The sequence below is a fragment of the Procambarus clarkii genome, chromosome 85 (genome assembly GCF_040958095.1).
Source record: "Procambarus clarkii isolate CNS0578487 chromosome 85, FALCON_Pclarkii_2.0, whole genome shotgun sequence".
NCBI lineage: Eukaryota > Metazoa > Arthropoda > Malacostraca > Decapoda > Cambaridae > Procambarus > Procambarus clarkii.
In genome coordinates this window covers 23261273-23288984 of record NC_091234.1, presented here as the reverse complement: position 1 = coordinate 23288984, position 27712 = coordinate 23261273, and the positions used below count along the sequence as shown (strand labels likewise).

The following is a 27712-nucleotide window of genomic DNA, read 5'->3' as shown; positions in this document are numbered from 1 at the left end:
TTGTAAACCTTTTTCCCCTCCCTACCTCTTGCCACTCGCGGGTGATATTCAATGCAGAAGGGTGGTGAGAATGGCTCAAGGACATGTGAAACTTTCCTCAAACTAGTCCTGGGGATCCCAACATGGCTGCAATGCACATCACGTCCAGCCTACTTGACATAAGCCAACGCCACGTCTGTCAGTCAACATCAGGCCCAAACAGGCGACCAGACATCCCTTGGTGGAATGGGGAATGTCAGCTGTGAAAGAATGATGTAGTGCATGGAACAAATGGCAGCAGGCCTCCTACCCCCAAAACAAAAATTCTTATCGCTGGGAAGATGCATGTTGCAGAAGTCATCCTAAAAGCCAAGTGAGAGACATGGGCATCCTATTGCTCCCTCTGATACAATAGTCCAACTTCCAAAACTTGGACTTTCATCCGGATAATGGACAGCAAGTATGCAACTTCCTTGTAATCAATTGTTGATAACTCAGGAGCAACCGTCCTAATCCTGTAGAGGTAGCAGAATTTTTTTTAAATGTATTTACATAAGATTTTTAACCTTTCCAAGATATGACAAGACACTAAATCAGAAATAATCACTGTACAGGCATAGGACATCCCTGTTAGTGTCCGTTCACCTTACATAAATTGCAAAAAGCCCTTGCTCTCACCCCTCAAGGCAAAGCTTCCGGGCTGATGTGATGCCAAATAAATTTTTCACCCGGGTTGCACCCAATGTTCCAAAGTGATGTTCTCAGTCTTCAGTGCTTGCTGCACTTCATTTTTTTTTTCCCTGGAGAAGTGGTAGAAAGCCCTCCTTATTCCTATTAAAAAAAACAGTAAAAGGATGCCAAACTACCAATTTCTTACAGACCCATGTGCCTTCTGCCCAACTTAGGGTAACTATTTGAACACCTCATCCTATGTTGCCTCAATTGGTGGGCTGAGAAGTACACCATCTTCCCAGAATCGTTAAGTGGTTTCTTGCAACGACAGAGGACAATTGATTGCATCCTTCAGCTGGAACACTGGCTTTGATTTGACTCCAATGCAGGACAAGTGTCACTAGTTGTGTTTTTAGAACTACAGTGGTACCTCGGAATGCGAGTGTCCCTGTATGCGAGTTTTTCGGAAGACGAGCAGTATTTACTCCAAAAATTTGTCTCGGAAGGCGAGGGTTACCTCGGGACGCGAGTTTGTTGATACGCGTACAGGCCGACCTAGCGCTTGGTGGTTCGGCGATCGTCGCCCCTCTGCCCCGCCGCCCCTCAGTTTACCATTGTCTCGCGCTCAGTGACTACCCCCACATCAATTCTTCTCGCGGATTTTCAGTGTTTTGTTGGATTTTTGGTGATTTGTCTATACAATTTGTTATTATATATCTCACCATGGGTCCCAAGAAAGCCAGTGGTAAGGATAAAGGCCAGAAAGCTCATGTGAGGATGACAATAGAGGAGAAACAAGAGATCATTCGAAAGCATGAGAACGGTACACGTGTTGTTGAACTTTGTAGGGAGTACAACAAAGCCACATCAACAATATGCACTATACTTAAGAAGAAAAATGAGATTATGGGTGCTAAAGTGGCAAAAGGAGTAAGAACATTAACGACACAAAGACCACAAATACTTGAAGAAGTGGAAAAGTTGTTATTAATTTGGATACACGACAAGGAGTTGAGGGGTGATAGTGTTTCGGAGGCCATTATTTGTGAGAAAGCCAGGGTGTTGCACGAAGACCTTCTAAAGAATACCCCTGCAACGAGTGATGCAGATACGAAAGAGTTTAAGGCAAGCAGGGGCTGGTTTGAAAAATTTAGAAAGAGAAGTGGTATCCATAGTGTTACAAGGCATGGGGAGGCAGCCAGCTCAGACAAACCAGCCGCTGGACGATTTATTGACGAATTTAAAGAGTTTGCAGAGGCTGAGGGATAGGCTTATTTTTTCGGAGTGGGTGAATGAAGTGCTGTGCCCTGCCATAGAAAAATATCTGCAGGAGAAACATTTGCCACTCAAAGCCGTGCTTCTCCTTGAAAATGCTCCTGCTCATCCTCCAGGCTTGGAAGATGATTTGTTGCCTAGATACAATAAATTCCTCACAGTTAAATTCCTTCCTCCTAACACCACTCCTCTAATTCAGCCTATGGACCAGAAAATCATAGCGAATTTTAAGAAACTTTATGAAAGGGCACTTTTCCGGAAATGTTTTGAAGTGACTGAAGCCACAAACCTCACCCTCAAAGAGTTCTGGAGACAGCATTTTAACATTTGTAGTGCTTTAAAACTCGTTGACAAAGCCTGGCAAGAAGTGACTCAAAGAACCCTGATCTCTGGCTGGAGAAAATTGTGGCCTGAATGTGTGAGAGAACTTGACTTTGAGGGGTTTGAGCCTATAAATGATGCGCCTATTGTTGAGGAAATTGTTAGTCTAGGCCAGCAAATGGGCTTGGAATTGGATGGTGATGATGTGGAGGAGTTGGTGGAAGAACACAACGAAGAACTGACCACCGAAGAACTCCTAGCCCTTCAACAGGAACAGCAAGCCAACGCAGCAGCGGATGATTCTGCAGTGGAGGAGGAGGTGGCAGCAGCACCAGCGAATGTCCCTTCTGCAGTAATTAAGAAGGTGTGTCAGATGTGGGAAGAGATTCAAACAACTGTTGAACAGACTCACCCAGAGAAAGCTGTAGTAGGCCGTTGTCTTAATCTTTTCAATGACAATGTGATGCCTTACTACAGAGAGAGCTTGCGAAGAAGGGAAAAGCAAGCTTCCATGGACAGATTTGTGGTGAGGAAATCGAGCAGTGAGCCTCAACCAGGACCTAGTGGCACTCAGATAAAACGTCCCAGGGAGAGCACACCAGAAAGGTCCTCACTGCCTGATGTGATTATGGAAGGGGACTCCCCTTCCAAACAGTAACTCCTCTCCTCTCCTCCCCCCTCCTCACCATCTTCCATACGCCTACAGCACTCGACAGCAAGGTAAGTAATAACTGGAACATAGTTTTGTAGGTTTATTTAGATGAATTAGGTAAATTAGGTATAAAAATTTAGTTTGATGTGGGGTTTTTGGGGTAGTCAGGAACGGATTAATTCATTTCCCTTTATTTCTTATGGGGAAATTAGCTTCGGAATGCGAGTTTTCGGAATACGAGGCGTCTCCAGGAACCAATTAAACTCGTAAACTGAGGTATGCCTGTATAAGGAGCTTTTGACTCTGCCTCTCATAAGGCTGTCCTACTCGGGCTTCGTAGCCTGGATCTTTCAGGGAACATTCTCTATGGATAACTAATTATCTTACAGGAAGAATGTTTTAGGGTGTCATAGGAGTAATTTCTAAACCCTTCCCAATCTCAAGGGGTTCCCCATGTTCTCCTTATCAAGAAAACATTCTTAATTTTCAAAAATTCATCTAAAATCAGTTTCTGAAAATATTTTGATGAAAGTTTCATGACACTGTAGCTGATAGGTTGAAGATTTGTTTAACATTTTTAAGTTATTTTTACATTATTCACATATTTTTTGCTACCAGGGCCCCCCATTATGTGCAGTCTAAGGGGTAATAAACCTTTGTTGTTGTGTGGGGGAGGGAAAAAGACGTATCATGCACGCTCCATTAAAATCTTGACTTTTACCGGGATTTCTTAGGACCACAGCGACCGATTACTGATTACAGACATCACAAAGTGTATAGTGACTCATTGGAAAATTAAATACAGTCATTAACAATGGAATTTTGTGTTAGAGAATAAACGCAGGGACCACGTGTGAGCCAGTGCCACTAGGCTCTTTGTGTACATGTGTTTAGTCAATATATGAAATATAGTGAACAGTGATACGTGGAACGGGTAACACAACACACATAAGTTGGAAGTGTAGGGGAATTGTGCATAGAATATTAGAGATATAGAATGGTGGCAAGAGACTGCATCACGCTAGCTGTGTTTACACAAGCCATGAGGCCTACCCCAGGGCACGTCCCTCATTGATAATATACGGACAATATATAGTGTAATATGGAAATATGGATCTAGGAATTAGTAATAGTGAGTGAATACCACTGCAAGACAGAAATTAGGCAGAAAATTCTTGTAATAATACAAGCAAATAATAAATCTGTTATAATTTGAGTAACTGGAAACTGGTGGCATCATCCTGGGACAACAAGGGGTCAACTGTACAGCACGGATGGACCATTTTCGCCACCGTACGCTAAGTACCTGCCATAAAGTTTGAACGAAGTAGCATATATAATATTACAAATATACGGTATACATATAATAATATAAATTTATACGTATAATGCTATAAATAGTAAAATTACTGAAGTCAACAAGGAATACATAGTGAAGCAAATACAATACATCAGACAATGGAGATGTGTGGAAAGTGTTTTGTACCATTTGGAAGACGTTTTGTAGGCGTCAAGTGTTGCATCTGTAACGCAACATTCCACCTGATCTGTGCAGAATTATCTACAGCATGCACAAACAGCCAAGGATTATACTGGGTTTGGAAAAAGGACAGGTTAATATGGAAAAACATAACCAAACTGATGAATGCCATACCCGAGTCACACAGATTAACATTCACAAAAAAAACTACCAGCAGTGTATGCGGACCGTGAAAAATCACTGGATAACGACCAAAACTTAAGAACAAGTAGTTTAGAGAACCACAACAGTAGTGTGGAGGAGGAGGAGGGTATTGTGGTACAAAACAACAGCAATATTACAGAGCCAGGTAATGTAAACGATGAGAGCAACAGTGGGAAAGAGTGCATAAACGAAGGAATTGGGACGAACAAAGGAGATGGCTCCATTAAAGAGGCAGCCAAGACAGGCACAAGTATAAATATCCTGTAAACAGGAAAAACTGAAAATATTTGCAAATTCTATGCACAAGGCATATGCAAATATGGGAAATTAGGTGCAAAATGCACTTTTCTGCATCCTCGAAAATGCAAGAACATGTTGACGAGGGGTACATGCCGTTTTGGAACGGGGTGTAGATACTTCCACCCTAAACTATGTCAATTCTCAATTGGGGGAAAAAAAATGTTACAATCTCCAGTGCCTGGAATTCCAGGTGAGAGGTACACAGCGTTATAGACGGGAAGATCAATATGATACTACTGGAAATTTTTTAGTGGAAGGCAGAAACAGAGAAGAACATATTAGAACAAGAAGAACATATCAGAACAAGAAGAACATATCAACAGTCTCCGTGGTGTAGTGGTAAGACACTCGCCTGGCGTTCCGCGAGCGCTATGTCATGGGTTCGTATCCTGGCCGGGGAGGATTTACTGGGCACAATTCCTTAACTGTAGCCTCTGTTTAACGCAACAGTAAAATGTGTACTTGGATGAAAAAACGATTCTTCACGGTAGGGGATCATATTCCAGGGACCTGCCCGAAACGCTACGCGTACTAGTGGCTGTACAAGAATGTAACAACTCTTGTATATATAACAAAAAAAAAATAATATAAGAGAGAGGAACAGTCAGATGGAACCACTACAGGATTACAGAGGGGAAGGGAGATACCCACAAGACTGGAATACAAATCATCAACAAGCACACAGGTACTACACCACACAACAACCGCACTACTACCAAAACTCGATGAACCACTACCAAAACAACACACCCTGGACATGGAGAAGGGGCAGAACTACCAAAGCTGACAAGAAGTGACACACAATATGGGAAATCACTCATATTTGCAAACATAAAAGGTCTAATATCAAAGTCAAGAAATAAAGTTAAGTTCATAAATGGCCTTCTAATAGAATCAAACTCAATATTTGGTGTATTTACAGAAACCCACACAAAAGACCACATGGATAGTGAAATCTGGATCCCAAATTATAATCTATATAGATGTGACAGAGTAATTAGGTCAAGTGGAGGAGTAGGTCTGTATATTAAAGAGGAGTTGGCATGCATAGAGCTCCTGAACTCGACAAATGAGGTGGTAGAGGTACTTGGAATCAAGGTAGACAATATAAATCTAATTATTATGCTAATATACAAACTGCCAGATGCAACAGTTGAAGAATTCACTGAACAGATCCACAAAATAGAGATTATCCTTGATAACCTAGCAAACCTAGTACCAGATATATTCCCTGGAGACTTCAATCTACCCAGTTTACAATGGAGAATAGTAAACAATAACATTATAGCAGGAAATCGACCTGGAAATAACCAATCACAGGTCAGAGAACTACTGAGATTGTGACAAATTCTCGCTCAGTCAGCAGATTATAGAAGCGACTAGGAACGAGAACACACTGGACCACACTCATTCATGAATAATGATGAGCTAATCAGAGACATTACTGTCTCAGACACTACGTACTTGGACCACAAGCTCATTGAAGTGCAAACTAACATAAATAACAGTTGTAGGCCCAAGAGAAACAACAAGCGAGAAGGGCTATTCAACAAATTCAATTTTAATAATAAAAGGATATACTGGGAAAAAAATAAACAGGGAACTTACAAACATTCAATGGGAAAATGTTCTAAGTAATAAAAATCCTACACAAGGAATAGAAAAACTGACATCTGAAGCCTGTGAAGTCTGTCTGAAACATGTTCCTTTGAGGAAAGCCAGAAAGAGATCCAACGTAGAAAGAGAATGCAGACAACACTACAAAAGAAGAAAAAAGTTAACGGAAATACTGCAGCAGACACGACTTTCCATACAAAGAAGGAATAATTTAAACAGGGAGATTGAAGAAATCAAACAGAGACTGAAGCATTCATATCAGATTGAAGAAAAGCAACTAGAACAGAAACCAATTCAAGAAATAAAGAAAAACCCAAAATATTTCTTCACATATGCTAAATCAAAAGCAAAAACCACTGCCAGTATTGGACCTATTCATACTAGTGAAGGTTCATATACTGCGGAGGACAAAGAAATTATTGAAATCCCAAAAAAGCAGTATGAGGACATGTTTAGCACCCCGATACACAGCATGAAAGTGGAAGATCCGGACAACTTCTTTATGCGTGATATCCAAACCCCTGTAAATATAACTGATATCAACACGAGCATGGCAGATTTTGAAAGAGAAATTGACAATATACCCATGCACTCAGCCCTAGGTCCAGACTCATGGAATTCAATATTTATAAAGAAATGCAAAGTGCCAGTAGCACAGGCACTCGGTATAGTGTGGAGGAAGAGCTTGGACACGGAGGAGATACCAGATGCGCTTAAAGCAGCAGACATATCCCCTCTACAGAAGGGAGGTTGCAAAGCATTGGCAAAGAATTATAGACCAGTTGCACTAACGTCCCACATAATCAAAGTATTTGAGAGAGTGATCAGGAGTCGGGTCACTAGTTTCATGGAGACCAATGACCTCCACAATCCAGGCCAACATGGATTTAGAGCAGGAAGATCATGCCTCTCACAGCTACTTGACCATTACGACAAAATCACAGAGGCATTAGAAGAAAAACAGAATGCAGATGTGGTATACACGGATTTTGCAAAGGTATTCGATAAATGTGACCATAGAGTGAATAGCACACAAAATGAGGTCAATGGGAATAACTGGTAAAGTAGGACGTTGGATACTCAGTTTTCTGTCAAACAGAGCAGAGAGAGTAACAGTCAATTACATAAAATCGAGTCCAAGCGCAGTTAAAAGCTCAGTACCTCAAGGTACAGTCCTTGCACCACTGCTTTTAGGTACTGCTTTAAGAGCAGAGGTACCATAGGCACAATCAGAGAACGCTGTATAAACATCAGAGGTCCGCGGTTGTTCAACGTCCTCCCAGCAACTATAAGAAATATTGCTGGAACATCCATGGACATCAAGATAAAACTAGACTTCTAAAAAAAAAAAAAAAAAAAAAAGTGCTGGATCAACCGGGCTGTGGTGGGTATGTGGGCCTGCGGGCCGCTCAAAGCAACAGCCTTGTGGACCAAACTCATAAGTCAAGCCTGGCCTTGGGATGGGCTTGAGAGAAGAACCTCCAGAACCCCATCAAGCAGGTATCTTTCATCTTCTTGTGTGTCGCTGCCAGCTGCTGTGTTGCATTGTCTGCGGGTAGGTGTAGGTTTCTGACCACCCATTCCTGTCCCCTACAGTCGTTTTCATTGGGTCAGGGGGACGTAGGATTTACTGCCCTGGCTACAGACTTTTATGCGTGTTCCTTTTCCATGTGGGTGATTTTTAATTTGGGTGCAGTACACGTCCTACTTAGCTCTCCTCATGCATTACTTGGCAGCGTGTGCGTCATTCTGCCCTGCTGGAGCTGGTTGTACTGATCCTGTGGGATGCGGTGTCACTGTTGTCGCTTCACGTCTCACTTTTCGGCTAGTGGTGCTTGTTTCCTCGTTGGACTCCGCTTGGCCCCTGCTCCTTTAAGTTTTCATCGCCATTTTGTTCTTGCTGTTTGCGGTTTTTGCGGTGGGGCAGTTTCTGCAAGTGGCAGCTTTTCCTTGTCGTCCGTTATCAGACTTGCTGATTCTTCGGGGGTCCATGGGGGAGGGGGTCTACCTGGATGGGGCGCTTCTGCTCGCCAGGGTTGGTTCTTTCTTGGCTCCCCGGGTTCGGGTTTCTGGTGCCCTGGTGGGTGTTCCGTCTGGTTCCTTGCCATCCTTGGTTTCTGGCGCTGCTTGCTCGGTGTCTGAACCCAGGGATTTTCCAACAGCTGCGCCTCTCTGATGCTCAGATCAGTCCGTTCCGGGGCTGGTTCAATCTTCTCAAGTCTTCGCGTCTTGTAATTTTGACTCTGGTATATCACCGTGTGTTTGGTGATCAGGTAGCTTCTTGATGGTGTCCCACCTGCGTGCTTCGTGTCGGCAGTGGTATGGGGTTTCTTCATGGGTATTCTGCACTTTTGTTGCTGTGGTCTTGTCCTTTTCTCGTGACAGTTCGGGACCGTCATCTTGCCGCATACTGTCTCCTTGTCTCGTGCAGTACTGGCGGAGCTGCTCTGGATTGCTTTCGGCTTTGATGTTCCTTCTACACCGTTTCGCGAGCTGTCAGGCATTGTTTTACTTCCGGCCTGCTCATGAGCCGTCCTGGACAGGGTGCTCTCTCTCTCTCTCTTCCCTTCGGTTTGTTGCGGCCCTTTCGGTTCCAGTGTGTTTCTCAGTTGTTTCTGCTCTTTTGGTTTCTGGTGATTGGTTTGTTCATTGCAGCTGTCTCTTCTTTTCTGGCGAGGTTGGGACGGCTGTTTTCCAGAGAGGTCCCTGGAGTTTTTTTGCTGCTTGTTTGGTTGGCTGAGGGGGGTGCTGCTTCTTAATTCTGGGTGTGGGTCTCAGTCTTTGCCTGTGTGCCAGGGCCTCTGTGGCCCTGAACCCTGGCTGACCTGGGTTCCCTTCGTCCCAGTTCCAGGGTTCGGGTCTCCCAGGTCGTCCGCGGGGTCGTTTGGTGTTGCCAGTTATCTTGCTTTCGGGTTCGGGCTAGTGGTTTGCGCCTCCCGGGTTTGTCCCTTTTTTGTCCTTGTCTTTGGGTAATTAGCTCCAGGTAGCTGACAGGACTCCCCGCCAGCAAACCAGCATTGAATGAAAGTGAAACGCCATTTTCTGGGTGAGACCCAGAGGCTACCCGGCGACCCTCCCTCCCTCCAGTCGGCAGTTTTTTTTTTTTTTTTTTGATGTCCCCTCCTCCCCCCTTCCCCCCTCCCGGGGAGGGGGGGGAAGCTGTGCAGACGGCAATATGGTGACATCATGCTCGTTTTTGTTTGGAGAGTTCTGTCCACTTGTTCGACTTTGTCACAATTTCTTAACCAGAATAGGAGATGGTTTTGGGATGCTTACTTTTCTGGATGCCTGACATGCTCCATGGCAGACATAGAATGCTTCCAAACACATGGGGGGGCGGGAGGGTTCTATGGGCCATTGCTCCTCGTACCTCTCTGAGGGAACCAGGTTCTGGCTCGTGGTCCCCGGTAGACCTATGAACTCTCTTCACACTGACTGATGCCAAAGTCTAATACTGTATTAGCAATATCAGCCTGGATAGCTCCTGGAAGCCTCTGGGTCTCACCCAGAAAACGGTGTTTCATTACTCATTACATTCATCGCTGGTTTTTTACCACCTCACACTTTTATTTAATTTTTTCTATTATGTTTTGCCCGAAATGCTTTGCATAATAGTGATTTCATTAGTATGTGTAACTTCTGTCCCTATATTACAGTAGTACATTAGAGTAATGTAATTGTTGGGATTGAGTACTACAGATGTTGGAGGTAGCATGTTTGGAGCAGATGCTCTTTTGTTTATGATCTTGTTAATAATATTTCATGTACCTGATAGTTGTTTTGTTGTTGTTACTGGCGGAGAATAAAACCATGTGGACGAAGATTGTTTGTCTGACTAAAACCATAACAGTGGCGACGAGAATTAAACATCGCTGGCAAAGAGCCTGGGTACGAGATGTGGTGTGAGGATCAAGACAGTGCAGGGTACGTCGTGTGGACGAGTGGACGCTTCGCATATAACAGTGGAGTGTGCTACACCGTGGCCATGGCTGCCATGTCAATTGAGCTGTTAAACACTGCCAAGATCTTGTTGGACCTGTGGCTCAGCCTGCTGGAAGCAAACTTTCAGTACCGGGACATTAAGGAGGACGCCACCAAGAAAGCGGTACTCTTAGTTTCACTGGGTTCTGAAGCATATAGTGTTCTCGGAAATTTGTGTGCACCTGAGCTACCGCACACAAAGAGAATACACAGGAGAATAGGCAGGTACGTAAAAGGGAAAGATCGACCTTTGAGGATCACCCTAAACGGTGCCAAACAGATGGAAGAAGTGCTAAGGAATGCTAGAAAATTGCAAAGGGATGAGGATGGGAAAGGGTGGTCGTTAAGACGAGATCTTTCAAAAGAAGATAGAGAGAAGCTGAAACTGAACCTCGCCGAGGCAAAACATTTAAATGAGAGCAGGAATGAAGAAGAAATAAATTCTTTTTTCTACAAAGTGATAGGGGTAGGCAAACCAGTAAAGTGGTACATAAAGGCAAACCAACAAAATCAATAGAGAGAGGGGGAGTGAAGAATAAGGAGAGGGGGAACAAGTTCCTGAAGATTGCATACACCAACATAGATGGAGTGAGATCGAAGATACTGGAGTTAAGTGATGTAATACAGCTGCAGACACCAGACATTGTTGCACTCACGGAGACAAAACTTGAAGATGTAATTTTAAATGAGGTCATATTCCCAAGGGGCTACTCAATTTGGAGACGGGACAGAAAAATTAGGAAAGGCGGTGGCGTTGCTGTGCTGGTAAAAGAACACCTAAAGGTGAAGGAAATAATGACTGCCAATCCACAAGAAGTTGACATAATAGCACTAGAGATCTGCTATGAGGATGATAAACTAATGATGATAAATGCATATAGTCCACCGCCAAGCAGCACATGGTCAAAGGAGGAGCTAGATAGTAAACGTGAAGGTCTTATAACAATAATGAGAGAGATTATAGCGAGAGCGGATAACGATAGATCACGACTGTTGATAGTCGGTGACTTCAACTTGAAATCCATAGACTGGGAAGCATATGAAGCTAAAACAGAAGATTTTTGGACCTGTAAATTTGTAGACCTCATCCTGGAAACATTCTTGTATCAACATGTTAAACAAGCTACGAGGATGAGGGAAGGGGACGTTCCCTCCATGCTAGATTTGATATTTACCAGGAAGGAGGAAGAGATATTTGACATTCAGTACCTTCCTCCCTTGGGTAAAAGTGACCATGTCTTTTTGGGAATAAAGTATGCAATGTGTTATAAGCTGGAAGAAAATAAGGAGGTTGAAGCAGTTGAAAAACCAGACTTCAGGAGAGGACATTATGGTGACCTTAGAAATTTTTTTAGTGAGTATAATTGGACAGACTTGATGCTAGGCAAGGAAGTGAATGAGATGTATGGCAAGTTTTGTGAAATATATGATAAAGGCACAAAAAAATTTATACCAAAACAGAGATGCGGAACTAGGAAACAGGATTGGTTCAATAGAAATTGCGAGAGGGCTAGAGACCGAAAGACACAAAAATGGAATCGATACAGGAAGAGGCCGAACCCCCAAACATACCAGCGATACAAAGATGCGAGAAACAACTACACGGCAGTGAGGAGAGAGGCAGAAAGAAATTTTGAAAAAGGGATTGCGGACAAATGTAAAACAGAACCAGGTCTATTCTATAAATTCATAAACAACAAATTGCAGGTAAAGGATAATATTCAGAGGTTGAAAATGGGAAATAGATTCACGGAAGATGAAAAGGAAATGTGTGAAACACTAAACGAAAAGTTCCAAAGTGTGTTTGTACAAAATGAAATCTTTAGGGAACCAGATACAATAAGAATTCCAGAGAACAACATAGAACACATAGAGGTGTCTAGAGACGAAGTGGAAAAAATGCTCAAGGAGCTCGGTAAGAACAAAGCAGCTGGCCCAGATGGCGTTTCACCATGGGTTCTGAGAGAATGTGCATCTGAGCTCAGCATTCCACTTCACCTGATCTTTCAGGCATCCCTGTGTACAGGAATCGTAGCAGACGGGTGGAAACAGGCTAACATAGTTCCAATCTACAAAAGTGGCAGCAGGGAAGACCCCCTCAATTATAGACCTGTATCATTGACAAGTGTAATAGTGAAAGTATTGGAAAAACTAATCAAAACTAAATGGGTAGAACACCTAGAGAGAAATGATATAATATCAGACAGACAGTATGGTTTTCGATCTGGAAGATCCTGTGTATCGAATTTACTCAGTTTCTATGATCGAGCCACAGAGATATTACAGGAAAGAGATGGTTGGGTTGACTGCATCTATCTGGACCTAAAAAAGGCTTTCGACAGAGTTCCACATAAGAGGTTGTTCTGGAAACTGGAAAATATTGGAGGGGTGACAGGTAAGCTTCTATCATGGATGAAAAATTTTCTGACTGATAGAAAAATGAGGGCAGTAATCAGAGGCAATGTATCAGAATGGAGAAATGTCACAAGTGGAGTACCACAGGGTTCAGTTCTTGCACCAGTGATGTTTATTGTGTACATAAATGATCTACCAGTTGGTATACAGAATTATATGAACATGTTTGCTGATGATGCTAAGATAATAGGAAGGATAAGAAATTTAGATGACTGTCATGCCCTTCAAGAAGACCTGGACAAAATAAGTATATGGAGCACCACTTGGCAAATGGAATTTAATGTTAATAAATGTCATGTTATGGAATGTGGAATAGGAGAACATAGACCCCACACAACCTATATATTATGTGAGAAATCTTTAAAGAATTCTGATAAAGAAAGAGATCTAGGAGTGGTTCTAGATAGAAAACTATCACCTGAGGACCACATAAAGAATATTGTGCAAGGAGCCTATGCTATGCTTTCTAACTTCAGAATTGCATTTAAATACATGGATGGCGATATACTAAAGAAATTGTTCATGACTTTTGTTAGGCCAAAGCTAGAATATGCAGCTGTTGTGTGGTGCCCATATCTTAAGAAGCACATCAACAAACTGGAAAAGGTGCAAAGACATGCTACTAAGTGGCTCCCAGAACTGAAGGGCAAGAGCTACGAGGAGAGGTTAGAAGCATTAAATATGCCAAAACTAGAAGACAGAAGAAAAAGAGGTGATATGATCACTACATACAAAATAGTTACAGGAATTGATAAAATCGACAGGGAAGACTTCCTGAGACCTGGAATTTCAAGAACAAGAGGTCATAGATTTAAACTAGCTAAACACAGATGCCGAAGAAATATAAGAAAATTCACCTTCGCAAATAGAGTGGTAGACGGTTGGAACAAGTTAAGTGAGAAGGTGGTGGAGGCCAAGACCGTCAGTAGTTTCAAAGCATTATATGACAAAGAGTGCTGGGAAGACGGGACACCACGAGCGTAGCTCTCATCCTGTAACTACACTTAGGTAATTACACTTAGGTAATTACACGAAGACCTATGTAGACTTGCTTGCTTTGCTTAAACGTCAGTATGTGGTGAAACCATCATATCATAGGAGTTTGATGGATTTCCAGAAGAGGACGAAAAAGCAGCAGGAGTCCGTACAGGATTTATTTGCGGAATTGAAGGCTTTGGCTAACCACTGCAACTTCGGAGCACAGTTGGACAGCAGGGTTAGGGACCAGTTGTTCATGGCAGTGGAAAAGGAGAATTATTTCCCTAACCTGGTGGCAGAAAATTTCGATCTACAATCGATGACTTCATGGACAGTGCTCGAGAAGATATTGAACCTGGAAAGGGCTTTTGGAAGTAAGACTTCTACTCAGGAAATTATGGTCGTACAGGGCCAGACCAGATGTACACACTGTGGATACAAGCACATAAGTAGCAAGTGCAAGTTTCGTGCATATATATGCAAATTTTGTAACAAGGAGGAACACTTGCAGTGTGTGTAGGGAATATCTGAACAGGAACAACAAGGCCTGGGAGAGGAGACGACCAGGGAATGCAGGAAGAAGAGGTAGTAGTACTGTGGTCAAGGCAGTAGAGGAAGGTAAGCAGTCTGAAGAAGCTGCAGGTGAGGAAAACCGACTATATTCGGTGAAAGAAAAGGTATGTTCAGTGAAGTCACAAGTGGTGAATTTTGTAATTAATGGGAAGTTAGTTCCCTTGGAACTGGACACTGGTGCTGCAGTGTCAACATTGTCTAGAGATTGGGCAGATCCAACATTGTCTAGAGATTGGGCAGATACCTTGCAATTGAATGTAAAAACCAGGTAAAAAATCTTTTAAGTGCTTATGATAATGTACCGATTAAGGTCTATGGTAAGGTGTCGGCAAAAGTAGGTTATAATGGAAAAGAAATTGTCCAGGATTTTTATGTAGTAGATTAACATAATCCTAGCCTATGTGGTAAGGATCTCATGGAAAAAGTGGGAATTTTCTTGGCGGGCCTAGATGAATTGTCGATAGATAAAACAATTAAGTGCCGAACAAATGTTAGACAAATATTCAGTGGAGGCAGATAAGCCAATTAATCGCATGGTGGCAAAAATTCGCCTGAAAAGTGGGGCTTCACCTAAATTTTTCAAGGCAAGAACAGTGCCGTTTCATTACAAGCAATTGGTAGAATCAGCCCTGGAAAAGCATGTGGCAGAAGGCATCTTAGAGCCAATTGCACATAGTGAGTGGGCAGCCCCAATTGTATCAGTGTTGAAGGCAGATCGGAAATCCTTGAGAATCTGTGCAGACTTCAAGGAACTGAACAACCGCATACACTGTGAGAAGTACCCTTTACCTTAGATAGATGAGTTGTTGTCAGTGGTCTGCAAGGGAGCAATTTTTTCTAAGATTGAGCTGAAAGATGCTTTACTTGCAAATTCCTGTAGAGGAGGAGAGCCAGAAATTGTTAGTGATTAATACCCACAAGGGGTTATTTAAGTATAAAAGACTTCCTTTTGGACTCTCCTCGTCTCCAGCAATTTTTCAGAGATTCATGTCCCAGTTGTTAGTTAACATTGAAGGTGTGGCTAGTTTTTTAGATGACATTATTGTATGTGGGGAGAATAAGGAAGTGCATGATGCTAGATTAGAACAAGTTTTGAATCTTTTGCAAAAGCACAATGTGAAGATTAATAAGGGAAAAGCAACGTTGAAGACCAAGGCCATTGAATATCTTGGGTACCATATTTCAGGTAAGGGCTTTACTCCTTCTCACAAAAATGTAGCTGTTATAATAGATGCCCCAGCCCCAACATCAGTTGGGGAAGTACAGTCTTTTGTTAGGATGGTTACATATTTTTGTAAGTTTGTGAAGAACTTTTCAACAAAATTAGCACCCTTGTATGAATTGTTGAAAAAAGGGGCTAGATTTAAGTGGGCAGCAAGAGAGGAAAATGCATTCAGGAATATTAAGCAGGAATTGATCAATTCTCCAGTGCTCACTAATTTTACAGGTAGACTCCCGTTAAAACTGGAGGTAGATGCTTCCCCAGTAGGAGTGGGTTGTGTATTATTACAGGAAGTAGATGGTCAAGATAAAGTAGTATATTTTGCTAGCAAGAAATTATCTCCTGCAGAACAGAATTATTCTCAGTTAGATAAAGAAGCCTTAGCTTTGGTATATGCTGTAAAAAAACTGAGGTATTTTCTGCTGGGGAGGAAATTTCTTGCTAGAACAGATCATAAACCCCTGCTAGGATTGTTTGGCAGAGGTAAGCAGATTCCAGTTAATGCCAATGCTAGAATTCAAAGATGGGCATTACTACTCTCAGTTTGAGTATGATTTAGAGTTTAAGCCAGGCAAGGATAATGTAGTAGCTGATGCATTAAGTAGATTGACTGTGACAGAAGAATTAAATTCCAGTATTCCAGTGGAGTATGTTAACCTGGTGGAATCTATGTCTTTTGAGGATATTTCATTCCAGACTATTAGGAAGGCAACTGGTAGAGATCCTAAATTAAGTCTGTTGTTGAAAAATGTTAAATATGGTTGGAATGATAATTTATTATTGTCAGAGTATGCTGCAGTGAAGGCTGACCTTAGTATTCACCAGAATGTACTCTTGTATAGGAATAGAGTGGTGGTGCCTGGGGAACTGAGATGTAAGATTTTGGAACAGCTACATGTAGGCCATAATGGCATAAATGCTATGAAAGCAGAAGCTAGAAGTTGGGTTTGGTGGCCAAAAATAGACCAGGATATTGCTGAGGTAACAAAAAATTGTCATATTTGCTTTAAGAATTATCAAAAACCCCAGGCCCCAGTACTTTCTTGGCCATGCACTGGAAAACCCTGGTCTAGACTTCATGTAGATTATGCGGGACCTATGGATAATAAATATTACCTAGTGGTGGTGGATTCATACACCAAATTTCTGGATGTGCGTGTGTGTAATTCCACCACATCATCTGTAACTTGTGAATTACTAAGGAAAACATTTTGTAATTTTGGATTGTAAGACATAATTTGTCAGACAATGCTCCTTATTTTGTTTGTGGAAATGGAGGATTTTTTTTTTCGGAAAAATGGTATTAAACATGTAACACCTGCCCCCTATAATCCTTCTTCAAATGGTCTAGCAGAGAGAGCAGTGAGATCCTTGAAAGAAGGGTTAAAGCGGTTTACGGAAGGTACTATTAATACAAGGCTTTGTAGATTTTTATATAATCAAAGGAAAATGTTCATTCTACTACTGGTAAATCTCCTTCTGAATTACTGTTTAATAGACACTTTAAAGTGCACATGGAAGCAGTAAAGACAGATCCCAATAAAGAGAAATCGGTAACTAGCTTGGCCAGTCAGTTGGCTCAGGGAGAGGAATTGTTGTTTAATGAGGGGGATGCAGTATATGCAAGGAATTTTGGAAGTGGAAAGCCCTGGGTGGAAGGGAAAATTAGGGAGGTCCTGGGCCGCAGGAACTTCACTGTGCAAATGCAGAGTTTTGGGAACATTAATTAGAAAAGGCATGCCGATCAGGTCATGCCAAGGTTCACAGGGAATTCTGAAGACCCTTCAGGTGGGGGTGGGGCAACTAGTGATATCCATCCTTATAATGAAGGGATAGCAGCACCTGCAGGAGACCGGGAGGCAGAGCAAGGGGCAGTAGAGGGTAATGGGGATACAGTTAACCCTATGGACTCTACAAGGAGTAATTCAGAAGAATGTTTCCCAGAAGTAACAGGTCAGGACTCCCAGTTGAGAAAATCAGGAAGAGTCATACGACCGCCTGATAGACTTAACCTGTAGGGATAGAGTTTATTTAAAAGGGGAGGAATGTTGGGATTGAGTACTACAGATGTTGGAGGTAGCATGTTTGGAGCAGATGCTCTTTTGTTTATGATCTTGTTAATATTTCATGTACCTGATAATGTTTTTGTTGTGGTTACTGGCGGAGAATAAAACCATGTGGACGAAGATTGTTTGTCTGACTAAAACCATAACAGTAATGTAATGTACTACTGTACATTACTCTAATGTTTGTTGTACACTCATTCTTCTGAAAAAAGATTAACTAATTAATTTACATAAATGATCTCAATTGTTATTGGTAATTTAATCAATTTTATTGTATTTTCAGACTGCAAGTGGGCTGTATGGAGAAGCAGGCTGATGACTAGTCTGTGACGAGGCTGCCATCTGATCTGTGAGGCAGGGTGGATGCCAGCTGACTCCATCTGCTGATGGCATTTATATTTACAGTGTGCTGTATTAGTGATTACAATTAAATTCACAGCAGTCAGTTACTTGAACTTGGGAAACCATAATTTGTGAAACCAAACAAAAATAATTTAATTGGACAAAATGAATTAACATACTATTTGGAAAAGGAAAAATATTATGAAACAATAACTGTGGGTAAAACTGACTCATGGGGTTTCATTTATTTATTTACAATTTTTATTTAGTAATTTATATTAATGAATTCTAGTTTATGATTTATAATTAATTTTACATTAATTTCTTACATTAATTTCTTTTGATAACGGACTGTACCATGATTAAAGACGACTGTATGAGTTTATTCCCACAAGTTGTTTCCTACACAAGCTGGGAGGTTTTATTAATGTAAGTCTTTTTAGTAATAGTAATAGTATTTAACTTAATAGTAATTTATTAATGTTTTATGTAATCAGAATTATCGACTGGTAGTCGTTCATTACAATGTTACTAGGTGTTAAGATTACATATGTTAGTAAATAATGGGTAAGCCTTGTTTGATAAGAAGGTAGGCTTCAGCATTAATGGTGTAGAGTAAGTGGGTAGCCAGCCAGTCACATGGTCTCCTGTCTTTCAGTAATTCCACAGTAATAACTTCACTTATCAATTCACCTGCCAATGAGATTGCATAGTAATATTTGTTGCACATAAATTATTATGTTAACATGTATATTATAATATTCTGAAATAAAGGGTTGAATTATTGCTCATCCTTGGGTTTTATTGTTTATATATGGCATAACCATAACATTAAAATTACACGATGAAATGAAAGCTCTACAAATCATTTAGTACTAGTATATTGTACGGATATAATGCCTTTCCTGGATATGATGGCGTCGACTTGTGCTGTCTTAACTCTTCGGTAATAACTTGTATGGTACAAATAATCAAGATGGCAACATGACACGTTTGAACTGTCCAGGGTTAAAAAAGGCTACTTCCCTCTCCCTCCCTCCTGCAATTGTAATGGGGTGGGGGGAATAGCTCTCTCTTGTCCATTATTCCAACCCCAGTTAACTAACGAGGCCGGGAGAAACAGCTCTCTAGTCCGTTATCCCGTCCTCAGTTAGCTAACTATTCTAGAGCACCCCCTAGAGTTCCTACGGCAGCCTCTCTCGTTGAACACCTTGTAACCTAGGTATTTGACTACCTAGGTGCGGGGACTACAAGGCGCCGTAACTTGATCAGCTACCCGAAACTCTAGAGAGAACTCTAGAACACATTTCACTGCCACAAACGTATAAGAGAAACGAAAGGGAAGAGATGAATAATGAAGTAATTAGTGAGGGTTTGGGGTGAGAGAGGTAGGAGGGTCGTCAGTTGAAAGTGAGAGTTGGAGAGGGGTGGAGGGGGAGGAGTAGATAGGTAGAAGTAGATAGTAGAAATGCTGCCACCATCCATTCAAGACCATACATACAAGACAAGGAATGGAACTTGTCTGTATCACAATATTCTCAAGAGGTCATTATTAGTACGTTCCATCTGTATCATGTACTCGTTAAAATCATGAAACCAGTAACCGCAGAGGCTTTCTCACCTCAACTCAAAAACTCTAGGGAACAAAGTTAAAGACAATTTAAATAATTAATTCAACAATTATATTTTTCATGATAAGTATCATAATGTAAGCCATTCAACTTAATGTTCAAGATACAAAGCGAGTCATTATCCAAGAATTTGAGAACCCTACAATTTGACTGCCCCTGATCCTCACACAACACTTGTAAACATGACCAAGTCACCTTAATGTTCAACTCGCCAAGTGTGTGCCTATAGCTGGATAGTGAGGGAAGGAGGAAGTCTGCAGTTGTCAGGCAGCGTCACCCCCCCCATCCGGCGACAGCCTATCTCGACGGCTAGCCTCTGCTCTGCTGTCTGGTCGATTACACCCATCGAATACAGCTACCACCAGCTACTTCCATACTGCCAGGCGGAGCCCCGACTAGCAGGCGCTCCACACCTCCCACAGCAAACCACCACTCAGCAACGGCAAACGACGACTGACAGCTCAAGCCCAACGTCTGCACCCTCTGGCGACGAAGCCAGCACCTCCACTTTACCCGGAAGTTGTTGTTTGACTTCATTGAGTCTGGTTTGGTTGCTTGACCGTCTGTGTTGACAGAGTGTATTTAATGTAGTGTACCATGTGTTGGTTTGACCATCCTGGCGACAGATTAACGTAATTGGTTTTACTAAGTAACGTAAATATATTATAACTTGTTGATTTAAATTGATTTGATCAATTGTCATCTGTCTGTCATTGCTCCCTAACGTAATTAACTGAGTGTTGCACGAAGGACTGTCTCAGTGACAGGTCTGTGGGAACCGACCTGTGAGATTTATATTTATTTAATTTATATGAATTTATATAGAATTTATATTTGTTAATTTATATATTTCGATAGCAATTTGTATGATGTTTAATGGACTGTATTTCTGCAAATTCTCACAAATTGAGCCTTACACATTAGGGTTTTTTTATATTAAATTGATATATATGCAGCTAATCAAACTACAGTATTAAACTATATACATTAGTATATAAATTGAGGCGGTGCCTTATCTTATTGTACAGCATGCTTAGTCCACCAGGTATAACTAGGATGTAGACACCAAATTATCCTCGTGAGAGGCTAGCTTCCAACACCCGAAGTAACTGATGTACCAAGATTAATTCTTGCTTCCTCTTCTTGTTCCTGTCAAAGGGCACTAGCTGTAATTCCGGAATCCTAATATACGACAGCTATATCAGATAAAACATTTATATATTATTAGATAAGGACCAAGGCTTAATTACCTGTATTTAGTGGCTTGTCTAGCGTCCTAACTGGTTCGCCCTATATCTACCTAACATTAACTGGCCAGAAATGATTAGATAAACGGGTTTCGGTAAGACCTTGTTTAGATGTTGACTGCGTGTTGATGATGGAAGAAGCACTAATTTGATCTCCGTAACACTTCGTCCAAGAGAATTATACGAGCAGAATTTGCTCCTGCCACTATGGTCTTAACAATGGCTGACCTCCCTCACCACTGACGCTTCCGGCTCTCTCTGTCCAGATGTCAATAAGTGATAGAAGGGTCACATTTACTTTATTTTGATACTGATAATTAAGTTATTTCAAATGAAATGTTTTTATGATGTAATAAGTCCAAATTAGACTACTGTATTTAAGAATAATTCCCAACAGAATAGCTGGTGAATTTATAGTATTATGTGATACCTGGTTGATAGGGTTCTGGGAGTTCTTCTACTCCCCAAGCCCGGCCCGAGGCCAGACTTGACTTGTGAGAGTTTGGTCCTCCAGGCTGTTGCTTGGAGCGGCCTGCAAGCCCACATACCTACCACAGCCCGGTTGGTCCAGCACTTTTTGAAGGAAACAATCTAGTTTCCTCTTGAAGATGTCCACGGTTGTTCCTGTAATATTTCTGATGCTCGCTGGAAGGATATTGAACAACCGTGGACCGCTGATGTTCATACAGTGTTCTCTGATTGTGCCCATGGCACCTCTGCTCTTCACTGGTTCTATTCTGCAGTTTCTTCCATGTCGTTCACTCCAGTACGTTGTTATTTTACTGTGCAGATTTGGGACCTGTCCCTCCAGTATTTTCCATGTGTATATTATTTGGTATCTCTCTCGTCTCCTTTCTAGTGAGTACATTTGAAGAGCTTTGAGATGATCCCAATAATTTAGGTGCTTTATCTCGTCTATGCGTGCCGTATATGTTCTCTGTATTCCCTCAATTTCAGCAATTTCTCCTGCTCTGAAGGGGGAAGTGAGTACTGAGCAGTACTCAAGACGGGACAACACAAGTGATTAGAAGAGTACAACCATTGTGATGGGATCTCTGGACGTGAAGGTTCTCGTAATCCATCCTATCATTTTTCTGGCTGTCGCAATACTTGCTTGGTTATGCTCCCTAAACGTTAGGTCGCCGGACATCATTATTCCCAAATCCTTGGCATGCTGTTTTCCTACTATGGGCAGATGCGATTGTGTTTTGTACCCTGTATTATGTTTAAGATCCTCATTTTTGCCATATCTGAGTACCTGGAATTTATCACCATTAAACATCATGTTATTTTCTGCTGCCCAATCGAAAACTTTGTTAATATCTGTTTGCAGTTTATCAATGTCTTCAGCAGAAGTAATTTTCATGCTGATTTTTGTATCATCTGCAAAGGATGACACGAAGCTGTGACTTGTGTTTTTGTCCATTTCTAATATGAGAATAAGGAACAGCAGTGGTGCAAGGACTGTACCTTGAGATACAGAGCTTTTAACTGTGCTCGGACTTGATTTTACTTGATTGACTGTTACTCTTTGTGTTCTGTTCGACAGGAAATTGAGTATCCAGCGTCCTACTTTACCAGTTATACCCACTGACCTCATTTTGTGTGCTATCACTCCATGGTCACATTTGTCGAATACCTTTGCAAAATTTGTGTATACGACATCTGCATTATGTTTTTCCTCTAATGCCTCAGTGATTTTGTCATAGTGGTCAAGTAGCTGCGAGAGGCATGATCTTCCTGCTCTAAATCCATGTTGGCCTGGATTGTGGAGGTCGTTGGTTTCCATGAATCTAGTGACCTGACTCCTGATCACTCTCAAATACTTTTATTATGTGGGACATTAGTGCAACTGGTCTATAATTCTTTGCCAATGCTTTGCTACCACCCTGTCTGTCTGCTGCTTTAAGCGCATCTGGTATCTCCCCTGTGTCCAAGCTCGTCCACCACACTATACTGAGTGCCTGTGCTACTGGTACTTTGCATTTCTTTATAAATATTGAATTCCATGAGTCTGGACCCGGGGCTGAGTGCATGGGCATATTGTCAATTTCTCTTTCAAAATCTGCCACGTTCGTGTTGATATAAGTTATATTTACAGGTGTTTGAGTATCATTCATAAAGAAATTGTCCGAATCTTCCACTTTCATGCTTTGTATCGGAGTGCTAAACATGTCCTCATACTGCTTTTTTAGGATTTCACTAATTTCTTTGTCATCCTCAGTGTATGAACCTTCACTAATACGAATATGTCCAATACTGGCAGTGGTTTTCGCTTTTGATTTAGCATATGTGAAGAAATATTTTGGGTTTTTCTTTATTTCTTGAATTGCTTTCTGTTCTAGTTGCCTTTCTTCAGTCTGATAGGAATGCTTCAGTCTCTGTTCGATTTCTTCAATCTCCCTGTTTAAATTATTTCTTCTATGTATGGAGAGTCGTGTCTGCTTAAGCATTTCCGTTAATTTCTTCCTCCTTTTGTAATGTCGTTTGCGTTCTCTTTCTACATTGGACCTCTTTCTGGCTTTCCTCAAAGGAACATGTTTCAGACAGACTTCATATGCTTCAGAAGTCAGTTTTTCTATTCCCTGTGCAGGACTTTTATTTCTTAGAACATTTTCCCATTGAATGTTTGTAAGTTCCCTGTTTATTTTCTCCCAGTCTATCCTCTTATTATTAAAATTGAATTTATTGAATAGCCCTTCTTGCTTGTTGTTTCTCTTGGGCCTACTACTGTTATTAATGTTAGTTTGCACTTCATTGAGCTTGTGGTCCGAGTACGTAGTGTCTGAGACAGTAATGTCTCTGATTAGCTCCTCATTGTTCTTGAATATCAGTTCCAGCGTGTTTTCGTTCCTAGTTGGTTCTGTAATCTGCTGACTGAGCGAGAATTTGTCACAGAATCTCAGTAGTTCTCTGACCTGTGGTTGGTTATTTCCAGGTTGACTTCCTGCTATAATGTTATTGTTTACTATTCTCCATTGTAAAATGGGTAGATTGAAGTCTCCAAGGAAGATGAAATCTGGTACTGGGTTTGCTAGGTTATCAAGGATATTCTCTATTTTGTGGATCTGTTCAGTGAATTCCTCAACTGTTGCATCTGGGGGTTTGTATATTAAAATAATAAGTAGATTCATATTGTCTACCTTGATTCCAAGTACCTCTACCACCTCATTGGACGAGTTCAGGAGCTCTGTGCATGCCAGCTCCTCTTTAATATACAAACCTACTCCTCCACTTGACCTAATTACTCTGTCACATCTATATAGATTATAATTCGGAATCCAGATTTCACTATCCATGTGGTCTTTTGTGTGGGTTTCTGTAAATGCACCAAATATTGAGTTCTATTTTTATTTATTAATCCACACACATCGCATGTGGTATATCCCGTTTTCTATTGACAGAAAATTCCACTACAAGCTACATTTTCTATGGGTTAACTTGTGTATACAACACAGCAGCAATATTATCTGCCTATTGTATTCAATATTATTAAATGGTGTCGGGTTTTCCGACAAAGTTTGTCTATTGTTTGTTTATTGTTGTTGTTATTATTGTTTGCCGCAGTCGTGACAAACTGCAACTTGCGTCAGAAGTGGTCGCCCACTGTGTTCAGTGTAGTTAATATTGGAACCGTGAGTGGTCTGTATCGGAAGTGCGTTTATTCTGGCTTGTCTAGTGTTGACAGCGCCACAATGGACTTTAACGTAACGTTAAACTATTATTGCCTTGTATTGCTAGTATTAAGTTTTATGAAAAAATTGTTATTGTTGAAACTACAAGTGACTTTCTGTTCACACCATCTAAAACCCTTGTCCCCATTTATTAACTCTGTCATTACGCTTGAACGTGACACTTCACGTTACTCTGGATACTTGGACTTGAACTAATTTCCTAGCCACACACACCAATCAAAATGATGGCGTGAGACACCTATGAGCAACTATAACAACTACCTTCAGTAATTATGGAAGCTCCATGACTCAGTGGATCAAGAGTGCGAAGGATTTGTGCTCTGGCGGCGGCTCTACGCCTCCCTGCGCAGTCTTAAAATAATAAGCTGTCAATACAGCATTTGTTTGTTGCTAGTGCGGTCCTTTCTGACTGAGGTCACTTGTATTAGTGTCATCACTAATATGTCATTAGTTACCAATTACATCACATCACGGTGGATAATCTCACAATGACGCAGGGGATGACAGTGACACGAAAGACACTGAGCATCAATAACCACTATACGTCACTGTCTCCTGACTCAGAGGACAACAGTGACAAAAAAGACTGAGCATCAATAACCGCTACACGTCACTGTCTAATGAATCAGCGGACGACAGTGACATAAGACACTGTGCATCAATAACCACTACACATCACTGTATTGTGTCTCAGGGCACGACACACACAAGACATTGAGCATCAGTAACATACTACTCATCACTGTCTCATGACTCAGGACAGGTGTTATACTCAAATTCTGTGTCAGTTGGAATATAACCAATCAGGCAAGTAGGCCTCTGACGTCATGCCAGACAGAGGAGCATCAGCCATGCTCCCAGCAGCCTCAGTTATCCTCACAGACTCATAGTAGGTGGATCTCGGCTGGCCAGTTATACACCTGTTTGCCTCACTCAATAAATATACAGAAGCGACTACTGTGTCTACATTCAACCCGAACAAGGCAAACGAATACTGGTAGCAGCAGTGGGACCCAGAAATTTTTTTCTGGAAACGAAAGCTTCAAGTACCCAGCATCGCCTTGTGTTTCACAGCACAACCGCCACCACCATCAGCCGCCTCCATAAGCCGCCATCCTGCCACCCACGCATCAAATATTGTGCCAGACCGGGGTCCTGCCATCAACCACTACTCCAGGCCAACGTCTCAGCAGTAAGGGTCAATAATTTCCTGTTTGAACGTTAATTCATCAGTGAGGAGGAAGGAAGCTTCCGCGCCAGCCATTTTTGAATCTCGCGCCACCACGTGGGAACCTAGCTGCACCCACCACCACCGCCGCCCAAGCTGACAGCATCTAAGCTTTGTGAGTGTTCTAGCTACTGAAATCGTGGTCAGTCATCGTCGCAAGCATCACCTGATCATCGTATGTGCTGTATTGTTCCTTGAAAATATTTGGTGGACTGCAATTGTTTGACTTAGTGTCGCCACCGGCTCACACACCTCGCCACCTCTCACCATCACCACCAGCCCCTGCTACATCATTTTGTGTGAACTTCTGCCTCCCAATCGTGTTTCCCCACCGCCATCGTCGCAATATCGTCGTCGTCCGAATTTATCTTCGCACTCCCAACATCAACAGTGTGGGGTCCCCCGAGTTTCGCGCCACCGTCGCCAGGAGCGCTGCCATCGCACCAGCTTGTAAACAAGCCCTCACATGGGTCTCTTCACACGTCTCGTCACCGTTTTTCGTTTGGCCACTGTTATATTGCAAATCCTGCAGCCCTGAGTTAAGTAATTATGAGCTAAGATATCGTGTGCTATGATTTAATGAGGTTTAACGTAACTATATCCAAAATATCTTATGAATTAACCTTTCAGTGACTTGTTAAATATTGGAGCCGGTTTAGTACTCCAGGTCTACAGTTTCTCTGAGTCACTTCAATATTCCCTGCATTGATTCCATTATTCATTAATTGTTACTAGTGTCATTAGTGAATTCAAAGGTGAGAGAAGTAAGAAATAATTGTTTCTAGCAGTTTATTTTGCATAATAGAAATTGTTTTTGAGATTTCCATAGACAATAGAACATAGAAATTTTTTTATATTTCTCCAGACCTAACTTGAAATTTATCCTTTAAGCATTTTATTTTAAACTTTTACCATAGCAGTTATATATATTCCTGTGTCCAGTTTATGTGCTACATCCATATTTCTTGCATTGCCACTTGTTGTGTTGAATCTTTTTAATGAAATTTTGCAATTGCATTTTCCAGTTTTTATATTCTAAATTGCTGTGCTTAGACTGGGTTTAATTAATTTGCATGCTTCTAATCCCAGCCATATTCATACCAGATTGCTAATTTAATTCACAATTTTGCAAGTTCTTAAAAAGAAATGGGAAACTTGGAAACATGTCAGATATAAAAGCAGAGAAATTGATATAGCGATGACCAGATTAAGGCTGGGACACACCAAACTAGCAGCACACAGCTCTAAGTACAGAACAGACATCAACGAACTCTGCATCCACTGTCAGGTGCCTGAAACAGTCGAACACTATCTCCTTCACTGCTTCCGACCTTATAGTGCCAGAGTAAATCTCAAACAAGTACTTATTTCACTTAAAATACCCTTTACCATCGAGCATATATTAGGAGGCGGTGACCACTCGTTACATGAAAAATACCAAATAGTCAAAGCACTGGCTAAATATCTACAGTCGACCAACAAATTGGGTCACATCTGACCCGCGCCACATTTATACCTGGCGCCACCAACAGCGAAACACAGAAAACAACTGCCTTGTCCCAGCACCAAGGATAAGCTGACGCCATAAACACAACACACCGCCCTACAGTGCGGCAAGTCTCCCTCTAACATACACCTCTGTTTTTAGTCGCCGCTCCTCTGTCTACAGCACAACGCAACAAGTACTTTTGAAACTCTTATCATCCTCAACATAAACGCCTCTACCAACATCTGTACTGGTGCAGTCATCGGGAGGACAAACCCTTCATGCAAACTGCACCTACTATCAAGAAGAAGAAGAAGAGATTGTGATGTCTCTGATTAGTTCATCATT

At 41.6% G+C, this 27712-nt stretch overlaps 1 protein-coding gene across 1 annotated transcript in view; it reads left to right on the top strand.

Moving 5' to 3' along the window:
• Positions 1-18868, top strand: part of LOC123746739 (ankyrin repeat domain-containing protein 17) — a 298429-nt gene extending 279561 nt beyond the window's left edge. The window contains 1 exon segment of the mRNA XM_069316838.1: positions 18019-18868. Coding sequence (XP_069172939.1) covers positions 18019-18058 — 40 coding nt within the window. The 3' untranslated portion in view covers positions 18059-18868.
• Positions 18869-27712: the final 8844 nt, after the last annotated feature.